The sequence below is a fragment of the Crotalus tigris genome, unplaced genomic scaffold, assembly GCF_016545835.1.
Source record: "Crotalus tigris isolate CLP2741 ecotype Arizona unplaced genomic scaffold, ASM1654583v1 scf7180000017601.7605149639:7615979, whole genome shotgun sequence".
Classification (NCBI taxonomy): Eukaryota; Metazoa; Chordata; class Lepidosauria; order Squamata; family Viperidae; genus Crotalus; species Crotalus tigris.
Window position 1 is genome coordinate 5,378,405 of NW_024096505.1, and position 24,951 is coordinate 5,403,355.

At 40.0% G+C, this 24,951-nt stretch overlaps 1 protein-coding gene across 3 annotated transcripts in view; it reads left to right on the forward strand.

Annotated features, from left to right (window-relative positions):
- The window catches only part of RUNX1 (RUNX family transcription factor 1), a 200,764-nt gene that overhangs the window by 80,333 nt on the left and 95,480 nt on the right, over positions 1–24,951 (forward strand). For 2 of the 3 annotated variants that reach the window (XM_039318504.1, XM_039318496.1), the window contains exon 3: positions 22,356–22,612. In XM_039318504.1, the coding sequence (XP_039174438.1) occupies positions 22,356–22,612 (257 nt within the window). Of the gene's footprint in view, positions 1–7,319; positions 14,267–22,355; positions 22,613–24,951 lie in introns of those variants that run through there. The other variant, XM_039318513.1, reaches the window with a different exon arrangement.

The window sequence follows — 24,951 nt, forward strand, 5'->3', positions numbered from 1 at the left end:
ACCATCTAAATCATCCTAACCTCAGGAGGTGAGAAAAAAGTTAAGAATTTCAATCCAAGTTTAATCCCGTTATTTTAAAATTACGTGAGATTGCTCCTAAAGGTTTGTCAATATTTGGCGTAAAAGATTTTTCTGCCCCAGATTACTCACATTTTGCATGAAAACTATGAATGGCAGGCAGTACTGACACCAGGGACTTTGGGTGCAGAGATTAGTGATTTATAACATTACCAGTGTTAATATACCAGTAATGCAGACAGACTTTATATTGTCAGACCAATGGTAAGTGTAGTTGCTGTCTTAACTCTCTGGTATTTAAACACAAGAGACACAATACAAGTAGTCTTCATTTAGCAACTGCCTCATATAGGAACTGTTTGCAGTTATAACAGAGATGAAAAAGTGACTTTGGCAAAGACAGCAAAATACTATCTTCACTGTAAATAGTCTATAACAGAGTTCCCCAATGTTTCTGGCTTTGCGGACTGGGGGGGGGGAGGGAATGTTCCTGCATGAACGGCCCACAAGCATGCACACAGCTCCATTTGCATGAGTGGCATGCATGCACACTTGCCACCCACACAAATTTACTTATTTAGAAAATGTATATTGCTACCTATTTGCACATGGCAACTCAAAACAGCTTACAGGACATAAAAAAACAATATAAAAGAAATAAAAATAATTTAAAAAAAATAAAAAAGTAACCCCCAACACCCACATGTAAGGGTGTGCGTGTATGCTCACCGGTTGTTTCTGTGGCCTGGTTGAAATACCCTCATGGCCGACTAGTGGACTGTGGCCCACAGGATGGGGATCCCTGGTCTACAAAGCAAAGGAAAACTGAAGTAAGATTATAAGCAGTTTCACTTTGCAAATGTTTTGCTGAATGACTGAGCTGCTATCCCAATTGTGGTCACTAAATAGGGTTTATCTGTAGCTTCACAGTGGCATTTGATTGATGAATCATCCATCCCACATATCTCCAGACAATCACTTTTGTGATCGATCATAGAGTCCCCCAAGACCAATAGACATTTAGTGAAAAAAATGCTGATAATAATTAGAAAAAAGTATTTTCTTTAAAGAAAATGGAGAAGTCCCTAAACTAGTCTTAGCTGTCATTGAGATAGGCCTAAACCCTGGTAATTTGCGCCCATTTAAGCACAATGTATTTATCATGCATCAATTTTGAATAAAGTTTCCACTTTTTGTGCAGTTAGTTGTTTTGTTTCTAAATGTTTTTAAATATTTTACTTCAGGTTTTTTTTTTTGTATTTTCCCTAAAACTGGTAGAAATAAATAAATAAATAAATAAATAATGAATGAATGAGCAATTAAAACCAATTTTGAATAAAACCAAGTCCCAACAATCATGTTTTGAACACAACCATGTAAAGAAAATGCTTTAAAATGTATACATTGCTATTATTTCTGCCATCCCTGTAGTTATTGAAGGCCACCTACATACATAAAAGATACTTCTTTTGAATAAAAGAAAAAAAATTTGCCTTGTTATGAAATTACATATATTGAGAACGATAATTTTGTTTGGGCACAGAAAATTCAATTTTCAACAGAGATGGATTTGATTCAAGATATGAAAAACAAAAGTTGATTATTTAATTTACTTCTACCATTGGTAAGGTCTGTAGAAGGGGTTCATCAACAGAAGATGTACGTAACCAAAGAAATTAAAGTATTGGGGTTTGAAAAATATTAAAGTGTATAAACAAAAAGGTAGCTAGGAATTTTATGAGCTCATGTTATCCCCTTTAAATGTTGTGTTAAGTTTCCAAACAAGCATGTAAGGTGCCCCAATTTTTTATCATTGCAGTTAACTTCATCGGGCACCAACTGTTAATGGAAAGCATGTCCTTCTGTTTTCCAGCAATTCTGATAAAGCAAAGATTGTTCATTCATTTTCTAAATACTAGCTCATTCTCAATCAATATCAGTAGAAATATGCTAAATTTTGTAGCTATGGCTAATGAGAAAACATTGACAATTCTCTGACAAAGATCTTTCCATCAGTGGGATTACTGTATTATTAACCAGCATCTTCCTTTATAAAAAGAAAATTATAGATTGGATAATCGTGGCCAGCGCTGTCTGGTTAAATCACAAATATTCCCCCAACGTTAAAAAGCATGAAGTCTTATAAGAAAACTAAATTCCAAATTCAAGAACATGGTCTGCCAAGACATCAAAAAGATAAGATTGTTCTGAGGAAGACTTTATCTAGCCTTTACCAGATGGGTTATTACAGTACCTTCACTGAAACAGTGTCTGAAAACCCCAGGAAACATCTTGTTGTGTAGTTGCAAAAGCTTTTGCCTAAAGCCTCGATAACTCTTTTTTGTTACAGTTAATAACATTGCAACAGAACATTAGGCAATATTTCTCAAGATAGTGAAGAACGTGTGTGATACAATGCATGTCACCTTCTTCCCCTTTATCTTCTCTGGGAAACTGAATAATATTTCTTTACAATTACTCTAAAATAATAGGAAGAGATTTTTTTAAAAAAAAAAGCAAATATAAACTTCTTTATAAATTATAAACTTCTTTATAAATTAAGTATAAATTTCTTTATCAGATAAACAGACTGATAAACAGACTGATAAACAGACATTAGTTTCCATTTTTCTATAAAATTTAATAGGGTTTTTTTAAAAAAAAATTTCTTGAGGCAAAATGTAATCGCCCTTGCTCTGCCCCCCCCCAAAAGCAAAATAAAATATTCTTAGGTACATTATTACCTTTGAATCATAGCCACTATTAATTTTTTCAGAAAAAAAAACTAAGGTAGTGTAGAAATGTTAATAAAGTACAGCATTTATTACTGCAATAGGTGGTCATATAACTTTTAAAGGGCACAGCTAATGTTAATGTTCAAATGACTGAACAGTTATATTCCTTGAAACATATATATGGTCTATTTTCTGCATGCTATTAGAGTGCAGATGTACTTATAGTTGGACAAGTTATACATATGTGTGTATGTATATGTACATGAATGTAAAACCAGAACTTTCATAATACTCAAAATTGCTTTGTATAAGCTACACTTTATGATGCGGTATTGTACATGGTTCTCAATTAGATTTTATTCACCGAACTAATGAAGGATCAGAATCCACAAGTTTTTTCAAGACAAAACAAAGCCATTATGAAATATTTTCTATTTTAAAATATATTAGTTTTAAATGTTTGCTGTTAATTATCTTCTGTTTGACTGAAATGTACAATTGTGATGTGCATTCAGTCATGATAATCCATATAGTTTATATAATTGCAAATCTATTAACAAAAGAAACACGGTCCTCCTTTCTGTCGGTGTAAGATGTTACTTATTCAAAGAGAGTTCTCAGATAAACGTAGGTAAACCCTCCCACAGTATTTTTCCCTTTTTTTCCACCTGCTAAAGTGAACAGTCTCTCCATCAACTCTTTCACTTTAATTGGGTGGTAAGAAAAAAAAATCATTTGAGTAACTAAATAAAAATTGCTAGTCTAAATGCCTGAGGCAAAAAAAAAAAAGTGAAGTCTCTTGTGAATTTGGTCAATGAAAAGCAACACAGTAAGCATGAGTGCTTGTCATTTTTCAATTTGCTTGCGTTAAATAAGAATCTCTTGGGTAGAACGAAAGTGAAGAGGAAAAGAAGGAGACCTATGCTCTTTTACTTAGTTTTTCCTGGTCGTTTGCTGTTCCTGGATGCTCTCTTGGTTTTTCTCCCACTGAACCTGACCATGAACCAGGGGCAGATGGTCATGTCGTCACCCTTATCCTGGGCCATGTACCTGATGAGGAGAAACAGAGCTATGGCTGGCATATTGGGTAAAGGCTCATTTCTTTTCTTAGTCAAAAGGATGGGTTTGGCCGTGGAACTCTCTGTGCTACTGTATTTAGTGCAGGGAATGGGACTAGTCTGATCTAGCTCACCATTAAGAGAATTACTAAAGAAAATACAGTTCTGTATTTATTAGCAATTGGGATGTTTAGAAAGAATCATGCCTCATTCATTTCTAATTTGCTTTTAAATAAACTTCTAACAGTAATTCTAAAGTTTTTAAGTATATTGATCCCATTCCAATTACTGATTTGACTTGTTTTTCTATGACTGATTCTGGTACTGCCAAGTTAATATGTTTGCTATTTAAAATCATCCATCAATCACATATTTGTATGTATGTATGTATGTATGTATGTATGTGAATATGTATGCTAAAAATCAGATTGGGGGTTTTGAAACCAAAGAATGGTATTAGATGCCACTGAAGTAATGGGATAGATTTTTTTAAGAAAACCGTTTCCCTTATAGAGCAGTTTCTGCACATAATATAATGTTACTGCATGCACATTAGTAATTAGTTAAATATATATTGAATCGTTCAATATATGTGTGTGTGTGTGTGTGTGTCAATAATTTTGAAACTGAGGCTAGTTCATCTTGAATTTTGATATAGCCTTTTTTAATCACATAGATTTCTTGTGAATCAATAGGTAAGAATTCTAGATCTCAAATAGTGCCTTTGACATTTTCCAGACCAAGCTGAAATTGTGATTAATGATTTGCTTAATGAATAAAACCATTGAGGACTCAGGGTAATTTTTCTTGCTTTGTTGATGTTCTCTTTGTGATTCTGACTTTTGTTTTTCAGACTACCTTCTGAAACCCTTTTCATTCACATTTTAAACTATGTAAACAAAATGAATTTCAGTTAGGAAAAAAATCCTAACTCTTAAAATGTCAGTGACTTCATTGTACGCTGACAGACTATTGCAAAGAGTGGGGGAAAAAAATACTACATTTTCAAAACACAAGTATGGTCACTGTTTTGATACCAATATTTATTTACATTCTGTGAACTTCAGAATGTAAAAAACTATGCCAAGTATAATTAATTCACTTGTAGTAATATTCCTATCTATCTTTAACCATAAGGGCTGTTTGAAAGTTTATGGTTATACATAATTTGGTAACTATTATGTGTTGCACGTGTATACAATTCAAGTAAGTTTAAAATGCAGCTAAAATTATAAACAATATTCATGGCATGATACCTTCAATTTAATAAACTAAATGAATTTGGACTGTTTGTAATTTATCTCTCTTAGCTAAACATATAGCTCAGAAAAAAGACAATAGGGTCAAAAACCTATTTATAATGTTTTCATTTGCAGCTCCATTTTGCTAGTAATAAATGGTTTTTACTAATGACAGCAAGTAAAGCCCAATATAGTGAATCATTTGTAGATTTGAACTCTACATATGAATGACATTCAGAACACGTCCCAGATCAAATTCATACAACTATTTTTCTCCCGATGGTGTGGTGGTGTGTGTGTGTGTGTGTGTGTGTTAAAGTCTATGGGATGAATCTAAAATCAGATGCTCTAGTATTTCTTCTACTGCAAGATGGCTCTCATATAGCTATTTTAAGGAAGTATTCTATTTCTTCATAATTGTAGTGCAAATTCTGAAGCGGTTCACTAAACAGCAAAAAGAATGATAGATGGAATTCAGACATTCAGGAAAACTTTATGCTTGAGTTTCCTGAACTTTCCTGAAGTTCTTTTGTGAACTTGCATGGCACTTACTGCTCCAAAGGGTATATATATTTCATATTAAAACAAATGTTTTAATGTGATGTGATTTGAAGATGGTTTATTTAAAGCTAGCAAATACCTGGACCACTCAAGGCAATATTCCCACTTAAGGAGTATTTGTCCCACTTAAGGAGAAATCACTTTATTAAGTCAATTTTCCTATTTTGTAACATTTTAACTGAACCAATTAAACGATGGATATGCCACTTGTTTAAGAACAAAAGAATCACTTAGCTTTTATAATTAAAAACAGATAATATCACTATTCTTAGTAATTTTCCTTTTGTGAATAGGTTATTCAATCTTCAGAAACCACAGTTAAAGGTTGGGTAGGGATGGTCATTAGTCTTCAAATAATAAAGGTAATAATGCTGTGGTGCTTTTTTATTGGTGTTGATTTGCCTGCTGGGATATTTGGTATTGTTCCTTAGGTATGAGTTGTGTAGTGAATAATATTTGTACATGTATATGCAGTGAAGAAGTATTACATGAAATTATGTTAACTCTTAATCTGACAACAGAAAATTTCTATCAATTTTGGGAAGCAAATGTACCAAATGATAAGAAGATACAAAGGCTCATCTAAGCCTCCCTCAAAGTCTTTCACTTCCTTCTAAAAATGGTGCTGTGATATCTCACTCATAGGAGACTCTATCTCTTCCTTCACGCTCATGCAGACAGATGGGGGAAGAAGATTAGATATGAATATTGCAATTCCAGCTCCATCCAAGCCAGGAAAGAGTTGATATGGATTTAAATGAAACCAGGTTGAAAACAGAATTTGCATCATCGCTCACCGGTAGATTTGGATTCAAGCCACGCTAGTTCCATTCATTTCAAGTTAACATGAAAGTAAATCCTTCTGATTTAATTGATTTATAATTCAGATGGCCAGTACTCAATATTAAAAACTCTTGTGGGGAATCTAAGTAATTTAGAGATTCCAAAAAGCTGTTCTGGTAGATATCTGACTATAAAGAATTCAGTATTGTTCATATTTACAGTTTTTAAGGTTCTTATTCCAAAATCAAATATTTGGATAAATGAACACTAAGGTTACGAGACATTGAACTACAAAAGATTTTTCCTATCCTGAGGTTAAAACAACTTTTCAAAAGTTAATTGTATTGTTATACTATTCAAAATCTATTATATAGAGAATTCTTTTAACATATAACATATGGAAATTAAATTTTATACAATGCACATACTATCTGAAGATAGTTTTTCCTCCTCCATCATTAACACATTTGTGTTTGACATTGCTTGACTGACTGATTGAGTGATTATGTGCCATTAAGTTGAAGTTGACTCTTAGTGACCGCATAGATTTTCTCCAGGATGATCTGTCCCTGACTTTGTCTTTTGGGTCTTTCAACAGTGCACCGATCATCATTGTAATTTAGCTCATCCAATTGGATTTAACATACTGTGTATGTTTGCGCACGCATGCGTGCACATGCACACACCCATTTTTGAGTCAGTTTTTGATTTCTGGTGACTGCCTGGACTAGTCCCTGCAGTTTTTTTGGCAAGATTTTTCAGAAGTGGTCTGCCACTGCTTCCTTCCTAGGCTCAGAGAGAGGGGTGGGCCTAAGGTCACCCAGGTAACGTAGTGCCAAAGTCAGAACTAGAACCAACTCTCTTGGTTTCTAGCCTAATGCTTTAACACAAAACTGACTCTCCTAAACATACCTAGTGTACATTAATATTTCATGGATGATTTTAAATATGTAATAAGATTAGTCAAATCATTCCCTAAGGAATCTCATGTTACATAACCGTAATTCAATTTCATTAATTTATTACAATTTATTTATTTATAACTTTATCAAACAAAATCAGTTGTGGTTCAGTTCAGCAAAACAATTGTAGCACCTACTGAAAATTCAGGATGTTAAAACAAAATGAAGCTATTCTTTATCACTATTTTCTAATATCTTCAATCCTCAACATCAGCATCTTGATAATCTGCACCTTCTATTTCTCTCCTGCATCTTGTTATAGAAACTGTTCTGTTGCCAAAGAGGTTAAATTGACCAACAGAGGTGAATGGCTATTAAAACAAATTACATGAATTCCAAAGGGATTGCATTTTTAGCTGCAAGTAGATAGTAATGGAAAATAAAATAATAGTAAGATTCACTTGCAACTCTAACCTTCAACTCTTGCTGTGAACAATGATTATTGGTGTTGATTCATAGTTAATAGGTAACTGTATTGCAGAAATTCTTAACCAGTCTGCAACTTAGCTGATGTAATAGTAAACATCTTGCAGAAGGCTTCTAGGCCTCATGTAAACAAAACATTGCTCAGTCTGAACATTTTTTTAAGATTTTAGCTTTATGTCTCTTCATGGCATTGTTTGAGTTTTAAAAAAAATATAATGAAGCACATTACATATATAGAACTCCGAAATTCAAAAGATGCATTTGTTTCTTTTTAACCAGCTACACGCTAGTGTAAAGCCACACAGAACTGATGCAGTGTGGCGGTGGTTAACATTCCACAACAAAATTATTAATCTGCAGGTGAAGAAAACTCCTCTCTACCAGAAAACCACCTGTGGTTCACTTTCTGAACATGAGATAACACTATGACACTTTGTCAAAATCATATGACATTTTAGGCTATATAAATAGAATTCTGTTTCAACTACAGCAAATCACATCATTCACTACTCGTTCAATACCATTGGTCAGGAGTGTGTCACAAGTAAAGGAAAAATTATGTGCTACGAGTAAATATCTACAACATATCAATTTATTTAAAAGTAAACAAGGATGATTTGAAACAGAGGAATATGATGGAAGGAAGAAAACTATTAACAATTTTGGCTAATTTTTACTAAAACCATTCCTTCCTGTTTTTTTTTTCATTCAGGCATAAGAAAATGGCATCTATCTTTTCCTACCATGTTTTACACTTAATCGTGCACTTTTCTAAAACTGTGTTTGGTTTGCTTAGTTAAATAATGCATGTAATACGTAATCTGCATATATCACATCTAGTTTGTATTTACATGGGAGAATAGCCTCTTTTGAAAACATTGTGTTTTACAGCATGTGAACATACAACCTGTTCATATTCTATGTGAAACTTATCACAAATATAACAGTCTCACCGGATGTGCACTGATCATATTGGGCCAATTTTTTTGTTACCCAAGAAGGAGCTGTGGGCCATAGTACTGCAATGAATCAACTCAATGAATGTCTGAAGTTGAATTTGAAGTATGTTGTTAACTGAAGACATGCCAGCTCTTTCCTCTCTGCCTGCTTTGTTTCTTGCACTATGAGGACTTCCCTGTCATGTTCCAATCATAACATAATACAATAGTTATGTAGTATGTTATACAGTTCCTTGGACAATGTTGCACAATTACAGTGAACCTGCAGGATCAAAGACAAAAAAGACTTTGAATTGGCCATAAAGATGAACAACTGGTAATCTCTTAAGATTGTAGTTTTCAGTCGACACACTGACTTTATCTACCATGGAAGCTCTGTCTTTTGCAGACATCATTCTGAGTCATATTTTAGACTGAATATGACACAGTTGGAATGGGCAATCATGTGAGTTCATAATCAGTAGTTATGGAGGGGAAAAATATCTTCATCCTTATTGAATTTCTCACTGAAATCCTAGCACATTTCTGGGGAGCGATTGTCTTTGGTATTCAGAAAACAATGTCTTCTTCCTCCTTGTGAACATGATTGACAAACAAAGCTATGGATGAATATTATCCATTAGCATTTCCCAGGCTGACATCCACACTGGACTGAAGTTCCCATAATTCCCAGAAAATCCTGTCTATTAGTCCGCAATGGCTGGAAATGCGAGCTGCAATCTGATTTACCTGGATAGACCAGGTTGGGGCAGATAGATGCACAGATGTTAATGTTTCCATAGCCATGAAGAGGGATGTATTGGTTTATTGCTTCTACCAAAATAAGCAAAAAAAATTAGCTATTCGATACTACATGCCTTCTAATGGCATCCAATCACTCAGCTCTAATGTAGCACACACCGTACTGTACTGTACTGGAATGGCATAACAGAGGCTTCCGTTACATCTGTGTTTCAATTTTCCCCCTTTGCAATATGTCCTGCTTTAAAAATCATTTGTTGATTTCTCGGATTTCCAAAGGTTTTGCTTAACGACATTACCTAAAAGCTAGATGCTTTGCATCCCAGTAATCTTCTGTGACAGAAACATGCTGCAATAGCAAAAAAAGAAAGAAAGAAAGGAAGGAAAGAAGGAAAGAAAGAAAGAAAGAAAGAAAGAAAGAAAGAAAGAAAGAAAGATCATCCTAGTACACTTGTTTAAATTTAACTGTAATTTGATCTTGCCTTCAAAAAAAAAAAAAAACCAAAGAAAAAGGGAAAGCGCTAGAGAACTCACAAATGAAAGTGGTAATTCTTCAGAAAAATTTTGGTTGGTTTTGCTTCTAAAAATGTTTGCAAGGCTTTCCCTTATTTTTGCTTTGGAACATGTATCAATTCCATTGTGAGTCTGGAATAAGATTTTTAAAAAATCATTTTCTATGCATGTCTGTGTCCTCACCCCGCACTCTTTTGACCCGGGGGGGGGTCAGGTGGGGCCCGGAGGTGTCCTTCCCATTGCTCCTGCTTGAAATGCTAGCTGGGATTATTAAAAATAAATATCTAAAGTCCTCCATAAAAGGGTCACGGGTTTGTTTCATGCGTCGCTGCAGATGCCACCATCTCTCTGAATATAGAGAAGTGGTAAACGGGGATCACGTCCCCGGCGAATCCCGGACGGTCCAACGCCTTCGTCGCCGCTGAAGTCGCAAGGCGAGTCCGACCACAGGCCTCCTGTTGTAAGCTCCACAGTGCGCTTCTGGCCGCAACTGCAATCATAAAAAAAAAAAAACCCGGAACGTGGCTGATGTTTGATCTGACTGGTTTCAGTGGGGCTTTCCTCCCAATAAAATGTTCACTGGGGAATTCGAAGCCGTTGCCCTTGCCCCCAAAAGACATCTGTCAACATTGTGCAAACGCAAAATAAAGGGCAAAAGTAGAAATCAAGTTTCGCGACACCAGAGTTTTAAACCCCACCACCACCACCACCCCGCGCTTTTTTTTTCTTTTCTTTTTGGGCGCTTGTCCGTCGATCTTCTAATAGTGGGAAGGCGTTGGCCTGTTGAATCAGCCAAGGGTTTATGACGTCACTTTTCTTTCCATAAGGTAATATTGTCTTTTTTTAAGACTAAAAAAGGATTTTCTCCGTCTAGCTGATCAAACCGAATTTCAATTCTCCCAAACCCTATAATTAAGACATTGCCTCGATTGTTCCCATGCGAGACAGCCTGAGAGGCAAAGACAGAGAAGAGACGGGGGCGTTTAGGGCCGAATCGGAAGGGAGCATGTGGGTCATCTAGCTTAACCCCCCCTCTTCACGGCAGAGTTAGTCGGCACAAAAGATTTTGTGGTCCGTTTAATCAGTGGTGGGATTCAAATATGTGAACCACCGGTTCTCTGCCGCTTCCGGAAGTCCATTCTGGGCCTGGACAACAAAAAATTAGCTACCGGTTCTGCCGAAGTGGTGCGAATTGGCTGAATCCCAGTACTGCCTTTAGTGCTTCTGGGACATGGCACTATTTTACTGGATGAGATCACGGCCTGTGGATTTTATGTACAATGTGGCGTGCCTCGTGTGGCCTTTCTGGTGTCCCAAAATGCTTCTTTGCGAAGTGATTTCTGGCCGCGCCGCGCTGCGCTACTTGTCAGCTTTAAAGCGCTGGAGGTTTGTAATAGGCGCGTCCTGACCCCCCTCCGCCGGAGTTGCGCCTACAGCCTCCGGATCGCGCCCCTTCCGTTTCATCTCGGCACTTTCGACAGCGCCGGCCCTAAAGTGTTGGCTTCCCTTTCACGGGCATCCGTCGTAAAAACTCGGCTCGATGATTCGATGGGCCGCTGCCGGCGAGGGTGGGATTTGATTTGATTTTGGAACCCAAGGAAGGAAAAAATTAAAAAAAAAAAAAAAAAAAACAACCCGAGAAAGTTTGACTAGCCGTTGGCGGCCTTAGAATTAGAAGAGAGGAATGATTTGTTTGCCTTTCTTAAGTACCCACGGGTATTGAAGATCATTTTTGACGAATTTCAAGGAGCGAGGGTTGCTTTAAAATATATACGCCGTCGTTTAGGTTTGCAAGCCGGTTAAACGTCGCGGTTTAGGGAGAAGAGGTCCATCCCGAGCGGGGTTTCCTTTTAAGTAAACAGTTGGCCTCGCTTGCTCCCGAGCCTGGGGGAGAAAGCCGAATAACGTCGAGACGCGAAAGGCCGACGCGCCTGAAAACAGAACGAGAAAAACGTAGACGTGCTTTGCTTAAAAAAAAAGAAAAGAAAAAAAAGTGTCGTTCCCGCGCTAAGCACCCGGGGAATGGGGGACAATTCAATTGGAAGCGGGAATACAAGCACCCCTGGAACCTGAGATCGTAAAGGAACAGTTGTTTGAGCTCTGGCACTCCCAAACCTATCAGAATCTTTTCCTTCTCAAGCCGTCAGCCCACGGTTCAAGGTTAAAGTGAAAAGCTCCAAAGCTAGAGATAAGTTGCTCTCCAATTAACTTAGGGGATGGGGAGAAATTTGCCCCCTTCGCTATTCCCTTCCCGTCCCTCCCCCGCATCCCCCGTTTAAGTGGGATGCTTCCAGCCAGGACAGCTTCTCAGGAATGGGGAAAGTGATGCGTGGTAACTTGGATGCGGGATCAGTTGGAACTGAATTACACTGAAATGCATACACTGCAACAATTTACGGCTCACTTCCTAACAGTGAGAAAATAAACGTAATTTTGAAGGCTACCAAGTTCAGGGATTTCAGAATTTGCAGAGCCCTCGCGGGAAAACACCATTGCACTCCGAGGGCTTGGTTGAGCCGTCCGATTTCCTGCTGGATTCATTTGAGTCCCAACTGGCCTCTCTTTGAATTTAGGGAATTTAGGCCCTCAGAAATACCCATCCCTGGGCACTGAGGACCAAGCTGCTTCCACGGGCTCGTCAGCCTCCTGCTCCTTCAAACGTGGCCCGTTGTGTTAGTGACTGTCGGCTCTTCTCTCTATGCCAGAACAGGGAAGAACGATGCAGTTTAAAAGTCCTAACTGGCCAGAGAATATTCTCCAAATATTCATTTCCGAATTTAATATCGAATTTTACGAAGATGAGCCGATCTTAAGCAGGTTTTTTTTTTTCAAACAAAAATGTTACCCATATTCTGTTACCGTCCGATGTTGGCATTCATGAACTTCCTAGGGATCTTTCAGCAAGCCGCCCCCTCCCCCTAAATTTAAGGGGGATAATCTATTTCACTTTCTTACGTCTCAGGGACTATGCAGAAGGACTTGGGTTTAAGTAAAGAGTTGGGGTGAGACTAAAATGCAATTGATGTTTTTCAAGGCCTGTGCATTGAATAAACCAAGGTGCTTTTCAAATGCGTTGGACTACTACACAACCTCTATCAGGTGGGAGAAGGGTGGGAATCGTAGCCAAACGCATCCGGAGTGTAACAGCTGGAGAAAAGTGGATAATGTGAGAAACAGAAAACCACATTGGGGATTGACTGGTTCTGCTTTAACTTGCGGTGTGAACCACTGTGGTTTGTAAATTGTGATTCATGGTTTAGCACGATAGGGGATCTCAGCCACTGTGGTTTGGTAAACATGGTTTGTGGCTTTTGGCACGGTACAAGTTGGAACAATTGTGGTTTTTTCAGCACAGCAGAACTAGCGGGATGTGGTGGGCATCTGGGCTTTGAATCGCCTGATTCTTTGTGATTCCAGCCGATTCTCTTGAGAAGCCAGAACGAAGTGCTCTCCGGATCCGCCCAGTCTTGCCCTCTGGCCTTTACGCGTGCTTGGGGATGTGGGGACGTCTCTCGGCTTTTGAATGCCCCATAGGGCAGGGCGACGTCGGCCTTTGCACAGATCCCCCGCCATTCTCGGACGGAGAGTAACGATTTCTTTGAAGTGCTCAATGGCTTAATCAGTTGGCGGAGCAAGACGGAGCGATTCGGTCATGAGCTAAAAGTCACAGCGACGCGACTTCTATGCTCGCTCCAAGAAAAACCGTTACCCCCCACCGCCTGCATTCGAGCGCCACAGCCACCGCTCGGCTGCCTTGCGCGGTTTCAATCCCACGCTCGTTTTCAGGAAGGCTCCCGGCCTCGGGCGATGCTCTTCTTTTGCTGTTGTGTGCAGGGGGAAAGTCTGGTTCATCCCGCTTGAGACCTGGTCCCGCCCTACGGCTGACGGCCTGATTCCATCCGATGACAGCTTTTACAGGCGTCGCTCCTTTAAAGCTCCTCTTTGCCACGTTTGTCAATACAAAGAAGGAATGAAAAGTTGAGTCGCTCAAGATTAGATCCCACCGTTAATCGCTCGGATTAATTTGCCCTGCCAGGGTGTTCTGCCGGGTGAATCAGCCAGCATTTTTGTGCTCTGCCTGTTTTAACTGCTGCAGAGGTGGAGGTAAAGAGTTTATGCGGAGGCGGGAGAGTTGTTGCCTTTGCTACAGCGCCGTTTCTAGAGAGCGCGCCCTAGAATCCCAGAGTTATCTCTACTGATATTGCCGCCTCTTTGTACCCATTAAATCCACGCAGATGCAAGCAAGGATCTTGAAGGGACCCCAAACAGGTGGGACTGTCTTCTCCTCCCTTGCGTTCCCCCAGACCACCCAACAATTGTCTTTGAGGCCGGTCCCGCTTTGTCTCCGCGAGGGAAGGTCAAAGGCTTCGAGCCCCCTCTGGCGTCCACTCCGGCTGCCTGCAGAGTTAAGAGGCTCTCGAAGGCGTTCAAAGCCGCCTTGGCTTGAGGTTTCCGGACCCATTGCTCAATCCAACTGTGGGCAGCTAGAGAAACCAAGAAATAACAAGCTTTGAAAAAAAAAACAAAACCCGCTTCCTCTTTGAGATTGCACCAGACCATCTCCCTCCTCCCTGCCCCCACACCAGACTTCTGTGGTTTCTTCCATGTTGCAGATTTATGCAACGGATTTTGCTAAACTAACGTTCCTCCTTTATTCTCTTGGGAAACAGTTTCCTGTCTTCCATGCACGCCTTTTCTCCATGGCTCCCCAGGAATCTAAAGAAAGAAACGCTTGCAAGCTTTCCTTTCTCCGGTTATCTGCTGCGCATCTACCCACCCCAGAGGGTGTGTTTAGGTCTTCAGTCCTGCCTTCCCTAAAATGAACAAAAAAAGCCTTATTTCTTGTGGCAGTTTGTTATTATCTTGTGTGATATAGACAGAGTGTGAGATGGCAGTATAACAATCCTCTAAAAGTGTGATGGGGGGTAGTATTCTATGTAAATTGTATAACTTTAGCAATGGGCTGGAATTGCCTTCAACCAGTTTTTATTTAATTTTGAACAGTCACTCTTCCCTGGACCTGGCACATTAGGCACTGTCTTGCCTTGCTTCCGAAAGACAGTCTAATGAGAAAGGAGGGATGACAATGTGGGTGTCCAAATTAGTAGTGGTTTCCAAAAAAGTTAGTTCGTTGCAGCATAAACAACCACGGGATCAGACTAAACTGTACAGTATATTATAGTATAAGCTTTAGTAGGCGTCAGCCAATAGAGTTGGGCAGCCAATAAATTTAAATTAATAATTAATAATACATGTTGCAGTGCTTTGTAGACTGATGTAATATAAAGTGGCAAGAAATCGGTTTCAACAGAACATCCCCACCCCTACCCCACCCACCCCCCAGACTCCATCAAATTTTGCAGGACTGTGTTTCCCTTGTTCCCTTCCCTTGTTAATCGTCTGTAAAAATGATTATTATGCTATTATTCATTGGATGACTTCATTCATTTATGAAATAAAACAGTTTCTGTTTTATGTAAATGCTGCCCCCATTGTGGGTCACATTACTGGCTAGTGATTACTTACCGTGGATACATCATGAGTCATTTGGAGAGTATGCCAAATCTAACAGGATTTGCCATAAAAGAAATAAGATGAACAAAAGTAATTGTGCTGTCTTTACCAACTCAATGCCTTCCACATGTGGGCTACAATTCCCATCATCCACAATAAGTGTGCCCATTTATACAGCAGATTTTAAAGCACAATATTGATTAATGAGGGCTATGGTAGGCTGTAATCCTTGCTTTTTGCAAAAAAAAAAAGTAAGTGCTATGCTATCTACTTTTGTAATTTACCCTTAGTATCACTTGTTTTAATGAAAAAATGTCCTCAACCAAATTTCCAGTATTTACAAAAGAAATTAGTAGACATGTGCATATGTGTACCTTTAGTTGAAACATAGTGGTGGCGCAGTGGTTAGAATGCAGTACTGCAGGCTACTTCTGCTGACTGAAGTTCGGCAGTTCAATTCTCACCTGCTCAAGGTTGACTCAGTCTTCCATCCTTCCGAGGCCGGTAAAATGAGGACCCAGATTGTTGGGGGGGGGGTAATAGGCTGACTCTGTAAACCACTTAGAGAGGGCTGTAAAGCACTGTGAAGCAGTATATAAGTCTAAGTGCTACCGCTATTTGTTTGGAACAACTATATAGGTAGTCAGGGCTTTTTTTCTCATAGAACGCCCAGAACAGAGTTCCAGCACCTTTTTTGGATGGAACCTTGTAGGGTAGGCAAGGCGGGTTGTATGATGTGTGTGAGTTCTGGCACCTTTTTTTTTTTTAGAAAAAAAGCACTGCAGGTAGTACTCGACTTACAACAGTTTGCTCAGTGACCAAAGTTACAACGGCACTGAAAAAAAACTTATCACTATTTTTCACACATATGACTCTTTCAGCATCCCCATGGTCACGTGATTTATATTTGGATGCTTGACAACTTTTATGATGGTTGCAGTGTCCCGGGGTCATGCAATCACCTTTTGTGACCTTTTGACAAGCAAAGTTAATGAGGAAACCAGATTCACTTAACAGCCATGTTCCTAATTTAACAACTGCAGTGATCCACTTAAATGTGGCAAGAAAAGTCGTAAAATGGAGCAAGACTCATTTAACACATTTTTTACTTAGCAACATAAATTTTGGGTTCAATTGTGACCATAAGTTGAGGACTACCTGTATTAAGATGCATAGGCCTTATAGTGCTACTTCTTTTCATCAGTGCTGTAAACTATAAATAGAGTTAAGTGATATTGTTTATCTGTACCATAATAATAATTCTAATAATACTTTAGATAGTGAACATACTGCAATTCCAGGTCCTTCTAATTTAGGATTCCAGAATTGATTCGATAATATTTTGTGCATATAACAGCCACACATCATTTGTGCAATCATTTGTATGGAAAATCATTATTTTCTTACTCTTTGTTTAGAGAGTTTTGTGCTATATGTGTGTGAGTTTTGTATTGTCATCCTTTCAACAACCTGGCACATTTTCATATAGTACACTGAAACAAAATATTAAATAAATGATAGTGTATACATGCCATGTTCAGCTCCTACATACTATATTTTACTCAGGTTTTGAAGGATCATTTTGTATGAAGTCAAAATAGACAGCTTTTTTGAATCCCCCTACCCTACATTATGTAGCCAACATCAACTAAAGTCTATTCACCCTAGACAGCATCCATTTTGAATTTGCATGATGTTAAGAGTCTCATGGCATGGGGGCATAGCAGGAAAATGATACCATGTACACTTTTATTGTTGAAGAGTTTGCTCTTTAATATGTTGTGAGAACCATACTCTTGTGAAATGGAGGGTAGGCTGAAGGATGATAGTGAATTTGATCAGTGAGGAAATCAAAATATTAATAGAATATAGCTCTACCTGGATGTGCTTTTAAAAAGAATGGTAAAAAATAATATATTTTTTGATCCTTTCAATTGGCTATAAACTTTCCCTGATGTATGATATCAGTACATAGACAAATGGAAATCCAATGATTCTATAAAGTTTTAAAGTGTCCCCCAGCATATTACAGTATAGAAATAAAACAATATGCCTCTAAAAGACTAGAACACTCACTTGGATGAACCAAAAATATGGTTATTGCAATATATTTCTGCCATTATTTCCATCTGGAAGTCCCCACCCGAATTATTATCTGTGTCAAGAGAACTGTCAGAGAAACAAAAATCTTAAATAAATGTAAACTTGTAAAACTATAGAATCAAACAACGTGCAACTGCTAGGCTACAGGACAAATAAGACAAATTTTGAAGGGCTGCAGTTCTGCTTATTGGGAAACCTGGATCCTCATATTGAGCTTTTTTTTAAAAAAAAAAATGCATTTCTCACCTCCACAGGTTGCCATATACATTTGTTATCCTGCATCTTTCACTCATAGCTAGAAACTAGATAGTGTGGTGGGCATCTGTACATTAAGGCAGAGATCTCCAATCCCCAGTCTATGGACTGTCACTGGTCCATGGCATGTCAGCAACTGGGCAGCGCAAACAAGCAAAGCCCCATCTGTAGAATGCAGGCAGTATACAAAACCATACCCTCTCTGGTCTGTGGAAAAACCTTTCTCCATGGAACTGATGCCTGGTGCCCAAAAGGTTGGGGACCACTGCTTTAAGGTACAGAAAAGAGGGATACCCTAGGAGGAATCAGAATTTTTTCCCAAAAAAACTAAGCTCAACTCAGGATCACTTATTGTGTACATTGGTTCTCAATGCTCTGAAAAGGGAGAAGGACTGGAAAACATATGACTTTCTGTTCTGGGCCAAAAGCTTTTGGAATGAGGCCCGACTTTCTGAAGAACTAAGAAAATAACATTATCTTTATAACTGAGCCACAACATGTCTCAGTGCTTACAGGCTTTGATCAAATTTTGCAAGGTACTTTGTATGCCTCCAGAGGAACACCGAATGGAGTCAGTTACCTAGCATTTGAATATATGGGACAGCCAGGCTGTTGCATTAAAGTAGTGTCCATCATCCTTGAGCATGCAGAAAAATATATTGGCATGAAATTTGCTGCATGGATTGCCATACTCTACTGCCAGGCAAATCAAGGAAAGTGACTGGTAAATTTTCATGAGTTTATTTTCCCATCTACGATACATCATCTGAAGTAGGAAAACAATCACCAATCATTCTGCCTTACTCTGGGTTTGTGTAACTATAAGAGAAGGCCTAGCTACTGGTCACAGATGTGAAGAAGATGCACCATGGGGCTACTTCTGAACATGGCTTTATTGCTCTTCTAAAAAACTGAAGGCATGCTCCAAAATAGCCAGAATGACAGAATTTGAAGAGCATAGGATGAAATGTGAAGGATCAATCCATAGTGACCTAAGGAATGGCAGTGCTGGCAGCAAATCCAGATCTGCCCCAAAGACAGCAAAGGATCTAAAATAGAATAGTCACAATAAACCTTCTCCTTTCCAAGCAGACTAATAAAAATAGTTTAAAAAAAGCAGAACCATATGAAATCCTTTGTTGCAGGACCAGCAGGAAACTTGTACCAATGGTGACAGAATCAACACCACAGCTGGTAAAACTGAGCTCTTTTTTAATCAGAATCAACCAATGCAGCACACAGGACAAGCATGTTTCAAGAAACCATTATTTTGTTTGCTTTTTTTAAAAAAGGCCTGGCACTTTTTCAAAAGAGGTGTAAACTTTTGTTTATAAAAAGCCCATGTAAGATCTGAAAAGGGCACTGGAAAGTACCAATCAAGCATTAGATGGACAGATGTCTCTGAGAAAACCAGCTCCCTAGTCTCTCCTGTCCATGGGGTCACCATAGGTTGGACACAACTTCACAATTAACAACAAAAGTCTCTCCTACATCCCAACTAAAATCATCACTGAGAGCAGATTTCAGTGCCCACTGAAGTCTAAACTGGCCAACAGGAACTCTGTAGATTTCAGTATGATTTCATCAGCAGTAAAATTGTTGATGAAATATGCTATATTTGTGGCAAAAACATATGCCAGAAGAGGAAAAGCATTAACTTTAAAACTGGATCAGTTTTGGGCAACTTTAAGATGCTTCAGCTGTGGGCTTGGGATGAGATACATGTCACCAAGACATATTTTTTTAAAAAAAGTAGCAAGACACATTCATATTATAGTCAGGGAAATTTGAGGATAAGCCTGTAATCTTCAGAGATGTGAGGCTTTGGTTAAAAAAAGATGCAAGATGGGAATTTGTATTTTCAAAAGGATCCTGAAATGAGTAGAAATGCATGATAGATGGAAAAAGTGTGAAGTTTCCTCTCTTAAAGGCTTGCTAATAGTTGTAGGAGCTGTATAGCAGGAAGAAATATCTCAGGTGAATCTCTCACGGGCATCCTGAACTGTACCTTTATGTTGCCCAGTGTCACACATCAATTTCCTTGGTTTTTATATAGGCAGATGAAGCCAAAATAAAATGGCTTGGGAAGATGGGAAGAGAAAAGTTATCCTCTTCCCGGAGTGGCCTTTCTCCTTTCTTTTCACTTTTTACCACCTGATGCTCCCATGTGTGGAGGAGAGAAGGGCTGCAAGCTTTCTTAACACGTTATCTATGGCATAAATACAACAGCTGTTCATTTGCTCGCAGCCAGGCACACTTCCTTCTTCTCTCTTAGCTCTGGCAGTTATGGGGGACTGAAGCAGCTCAGTCGCGAGTGGAACCGGCCATTTAAGAGAGCCTCTGAAGAGATTCTGCACGGCCGTCGACTCTGAGGGGATCTGCTTTGGGCGGTGCGCGCTTGTTCGTCAAACCGTTCAAATGACAGAGCTCCTTAAGAGCTACTTTCGCCACCTTTTATTGATCCCTCGAGGAGCCGTGCGCAGGGGGAGGAGGACTGCGCGCGCCCTTCTCCACCCCACCTCTGCCCCTCGCCCGCCTTTCCTCACAGCCCCGACACAAGCACAGCCGCCACCACACACGTTTTTGGTCTAAGCCTCCCGTTGACCGCGGCGTCCCATTGAGACGCGGGGCCTGTTTGGGGCTTTTACAGTAGCTTTTGCGGCGGCGCACAAGCCAATTCCAGGAGCCCCGCGGCTTTGAGCCGCGCCCTGATTAATACCGGAAAGCGTTCTGATTGGGTGGCGTCCTCCCCTATGCAAAAGAGCTGAGGGAATGACATTCCTCTGGACTCTCTTACTGTAACAGCAAATTCATTTCCAGTCATCTCCATTCATAGGGCCAGAAGGCGCGAGGGAGGGGGGAGGAGGAGGGGGAGCGAGGCTTTCTTTCAGATCAGCATGAGCAAACAAACAGCGCCTCGCAGAAGGTCACACACAGCTGGAGAGACTGGCCTGTACGGGGAGCAGACCTCGGGAAAGCTTGCCGTTGGAGTCTGGTGAACACACGAACACTTTTTCTGCTTTGGGATCGCGAATTCTGCCGGGAGGAAGCTCCGGTGTTTGGCCGATTCGTACTTCGCGGGGGACTGTTTTGCTCTTTACTGTAGAACTGTGTTTTGTTTTGTCTGGCCACCGCGTGTGCTGCTAGCCCTGTCTGAGAGAAGACCTGTACCACTTAGCCTCGAGTTAAGGTTCCATTTGTGAAGTTGAAGGAGAGCGCGCGAAGGGAGGACTGAGAAATGAGGGGAAAACCAACGGCGGTCCCGAAAGCAGAGCTCCACCTGATTGTGGTTAAACCCTAGCTGAGAAGCCGGCCCCTGTGGGTGAATTGGAGGAATATTACTTCAGATATTTTCCTCCACAGTTGGCAGTGACTCACGCAGCGGCCGCAGAGTGTTGGGTGACTTCAGACTCGTGTCTTCTAAAATTGCTGCGAATATTAACCACAGAAAAGAACCCACAACCCAACCAGCAACTCCAACCAAAAGGGTTTTTTTTTTTTTCTCCCTCCCCTCCGGGCGCGTTTCAGATTGTTGGCACACTGACATCTCAGGACTTGTACAAGAGTCTTTTGAATTCAAGCAGCCTCTCTAAGTAGTTTAGTCAAAGCATTGCGAAACCGGGACAGCAAGACTTAAGAGCAACGCGAGGCAAACTACTCACACTGGGGTTCAAGGCTGCTCTGGCTGGGAGTGGGGGGGGGGGAAGGACGCTGCTGGAGAACATTAATGGAGTTCTGTTGTGTTTAAATTCTCTATAGAGTCAGCTGTAAATATTTGATGAAGTACACTATATAATGCTGTGATAGCCGCTTGACCTTTGAAAACCTCAGCTCACGTCCTTTGCAGCCTGTTTCCCCAGTTTCTTTTAAACCGCTTCTCCCCCCCCCCCATCCATGTTTGCGACAAGAGACTGATGCGTTGATCTGAATTCTAGACGGCCTTTTAGGAGCAGCGGGAGGGGAAGAATATAAACTTCGAAAAATAGGAAATTAACTACTGAAAAGTCTAGGTCCTTCCCTCCTTTTGTCTGTGTGTATGCGTGGTGGGGGTTGTTTTGTTTCAAACATTTCCTCTGCTCAGAACGTTTCTCAGTGTGTGGGATTTCGGAAGGACCTTTGATTTTAATCACACTGGTAATTCCCCGAGGGGGTGGAGAGCAACTTGTCCGAATCTATAAGGCCGTTTTTAGTTTGTAAAGAGCACACATAGATTTCCAGAGAAGAGCAGCCTAAAACTGGATGCTTGCGTTAATTCTGGCAGGACCAGGAGCCACGGCGTTCCCCTGCTCTGTCCTACTAGTCCAAATTCGCTCCTGGACTGGCTGCGCTTCGTTTGCCCCTTCTGCACCGGGACCCTAAGCCTCTTTCTTTTTATGTTGGTCTCCCGAGAACCTCCGGCTGAAGAGTTGTGCTCGTACCGCTTTATCCGAAGCCCTCTGAGGACCTTTTTCACTCAAAAGGCTTGTTGTGATGCGTATCCCCGTAGATACCAGCACCAGCCGCCGCTTCACGCCGCCCTCCACCACTCTGAGCCCGGGCAAGATGAGCGACGCGCTGCCGCTGGTCGGCCAAGAGAACGGCAGCAGCGCCCTGGTGGGGAAGCTGAGAAACGCAGATCGCAGCATGGTGGATGTCTTAGCCGATCATCCGGGAGAACTGGTCCGCACCGACAGTCCCAACTTCCTCTGCTCTGTCCTGCCGACCCATTGGAGGTGCAACAAGACTCTGCCGATCGCCTTCAAGGTAGGAAGGTGGGAAACAAGGACTCGGGGAGAGACCATTACACAACTATAATTGCGGTCTCATATTGCCGGGGAGGGGGGGGGATTTTTCTGTCACCTTTTGCAGCGGACAGCCAATCTTCCAATTCATTCGGGAAGATATAATCTCGAGGGAGGATTCCAAATAAATCCTCTGTAACTTTAGGGTTGCAGCCATGTCATTTATGAGTGCTTAATCACAAGTAAGATCTACTGATAACAGTGAGACTTAACTCCTACAGCTGTCATTAGTTTTGCAAGCTAAAAGTGCAAGTTGCTGTTCTGAGTTTTACCATTGACTTCTAGTCATTTGTGCTGTATGTCAAGCATTTGTGATTTGGGCTAGGTTTTGAGAGGGTAAGAAACGGCTGCAAAAAGAATGAGTCAAATCTTCTGATTTCTTTCAGTACATCTTATTTCCAAGGAATCAGTTCCCGTTCATGTATGTAGGAAAGCGCTATGGGAATTGATGAGATTTACCAACAAATGTGTATTGTCACCCAGGAAAACAATTCCATAAATGTTTTGTGAAATAAATTCTACTCAGTTCACTGAGATTGCTTCCTCCTATGGGAAACAAACTTTGCAATTTTACAGCACAACCTTATGCATGCTATTTTGTCAGAATAATTTTTTCAATGTTACCTTAAGATATATGAGGTCCAAACTATATTGAGAGTATCCTGCCAACACAACAGGGTCACTTCCATGCACAGGCTTGTATTGCAATTTCATATAGTGCCAATATAATCTGCACCAAGTCTAGATTTTATTTTACTGTTTTGAAATTTATACTAAACTGATCCAGTGTACTGTAAAACATTTTTTTCTTTTTAACTATATAAGGCAGCAACCTATACTTCGAACTTTAGCTCTTCATAGTCAACACCATCTGTGAAGCCTTATGAAGATGCACTTTTGCCTAAGTACATAGTGCCAGGAAGGATGCTAGGAAAGCCCACTTAGTTTTCTATTAAGGGCAAGCATCCCAACAATCAGCAAGACCTTGAAGAGACCATGGCAATTGGCCAGTGGAGGATTACAGTCTCCTTTTTACTTAACCTTGATGCATTCAACCCAAACAACCTGATTTTGAGATCATAACACCTCTATCCAAAACAGACAATATTTAGAGCAGTCACTGGATGCAGTGGGGTTTCTTGCTATATCAGTACCTTCAGGGATAACAATCAGCCACCAGCCCAACAGGAGAGATCAAAGATTTCATGCCAAGAGGTTCTTGGAGAACAAGTTATGGCATACATAACTAATTACCTTGGAAAATATTTCAAGGGAAAATGGATCAGATCAAAAGATTTCATGCCAAGTCAAAAGGTTTCCCTACCCTTCCTCCAGCTGACAGTGACATCAAAATGAATTATTATCTCTAAGACTGTTAAACAGAAGAACTAGGATCTCTATAACTGATTGTCATATTTAAACTCTTTCATCTTAATATCTAGGACAGACATGCAAATAGAATAGTAACTGCAACACAGTTGCCACATGCCCTTTGTGTATCTCAATTCCAGACAGACCTGTGGGATCTAAAAGCAGATCAGATTTCCTGTAATCAATTTAAAGACTATTGAATTAAAATTTGAGTCTTAATTGGAAATTTAGAAGTTCCTTACAAAGTAATTTTCAAAAGCTAAATGAAATATATTTCCTAAATATGTTAACAATTTTTTGGAACTATGTTAAGCAGTGAACATTAACTCCTTTTATTTCATATACCAAAACGTTGCTCTCTTCCCTCTATGTTCAAAAAAATCAAACAAAGAAAAGTTCACTTTTAAAAGTACTCTGCCTCCACAGGCACTTCATTGACAACTGAGAGACTTTAGCCTACATCAACTTGGAGAAAGCAAAATGTACATAATGACACTAATAAAAAATTAGTGATTGAACTGCCAAAAATATAGGTTTTTGAATGATGTTAAAATCCAATTCCACAGGTCTAGAGCATGTTTTCTGCCTCTTGAATTTGTAACAAAACAATTAACGCCCACCCCTTCCAATTGCCCATCTATAAAAATATCTGAGAATTGTATCCCAAAGCTGGTGAGTGTCTAGTATTTGCAATTTGGTTAAGACTAAACCAAGACTTCTTGTAACGGAAGCCGCACTTCCCTAACAAGCAATGAATCATTCCGCTGCGGACCCTTGCTTTGTTCCTTTTAATTTGACGAGCGGGGCGTGATGTAAACTTTAAATTGAGGCGAGCTAGAAGGGATATTATTCTAGGTTTCAGAAATAAATGCCCATCTATATTGATAATCGAGCTTCCAGATGCAAGAACTGAGAAGGGAATACTATACT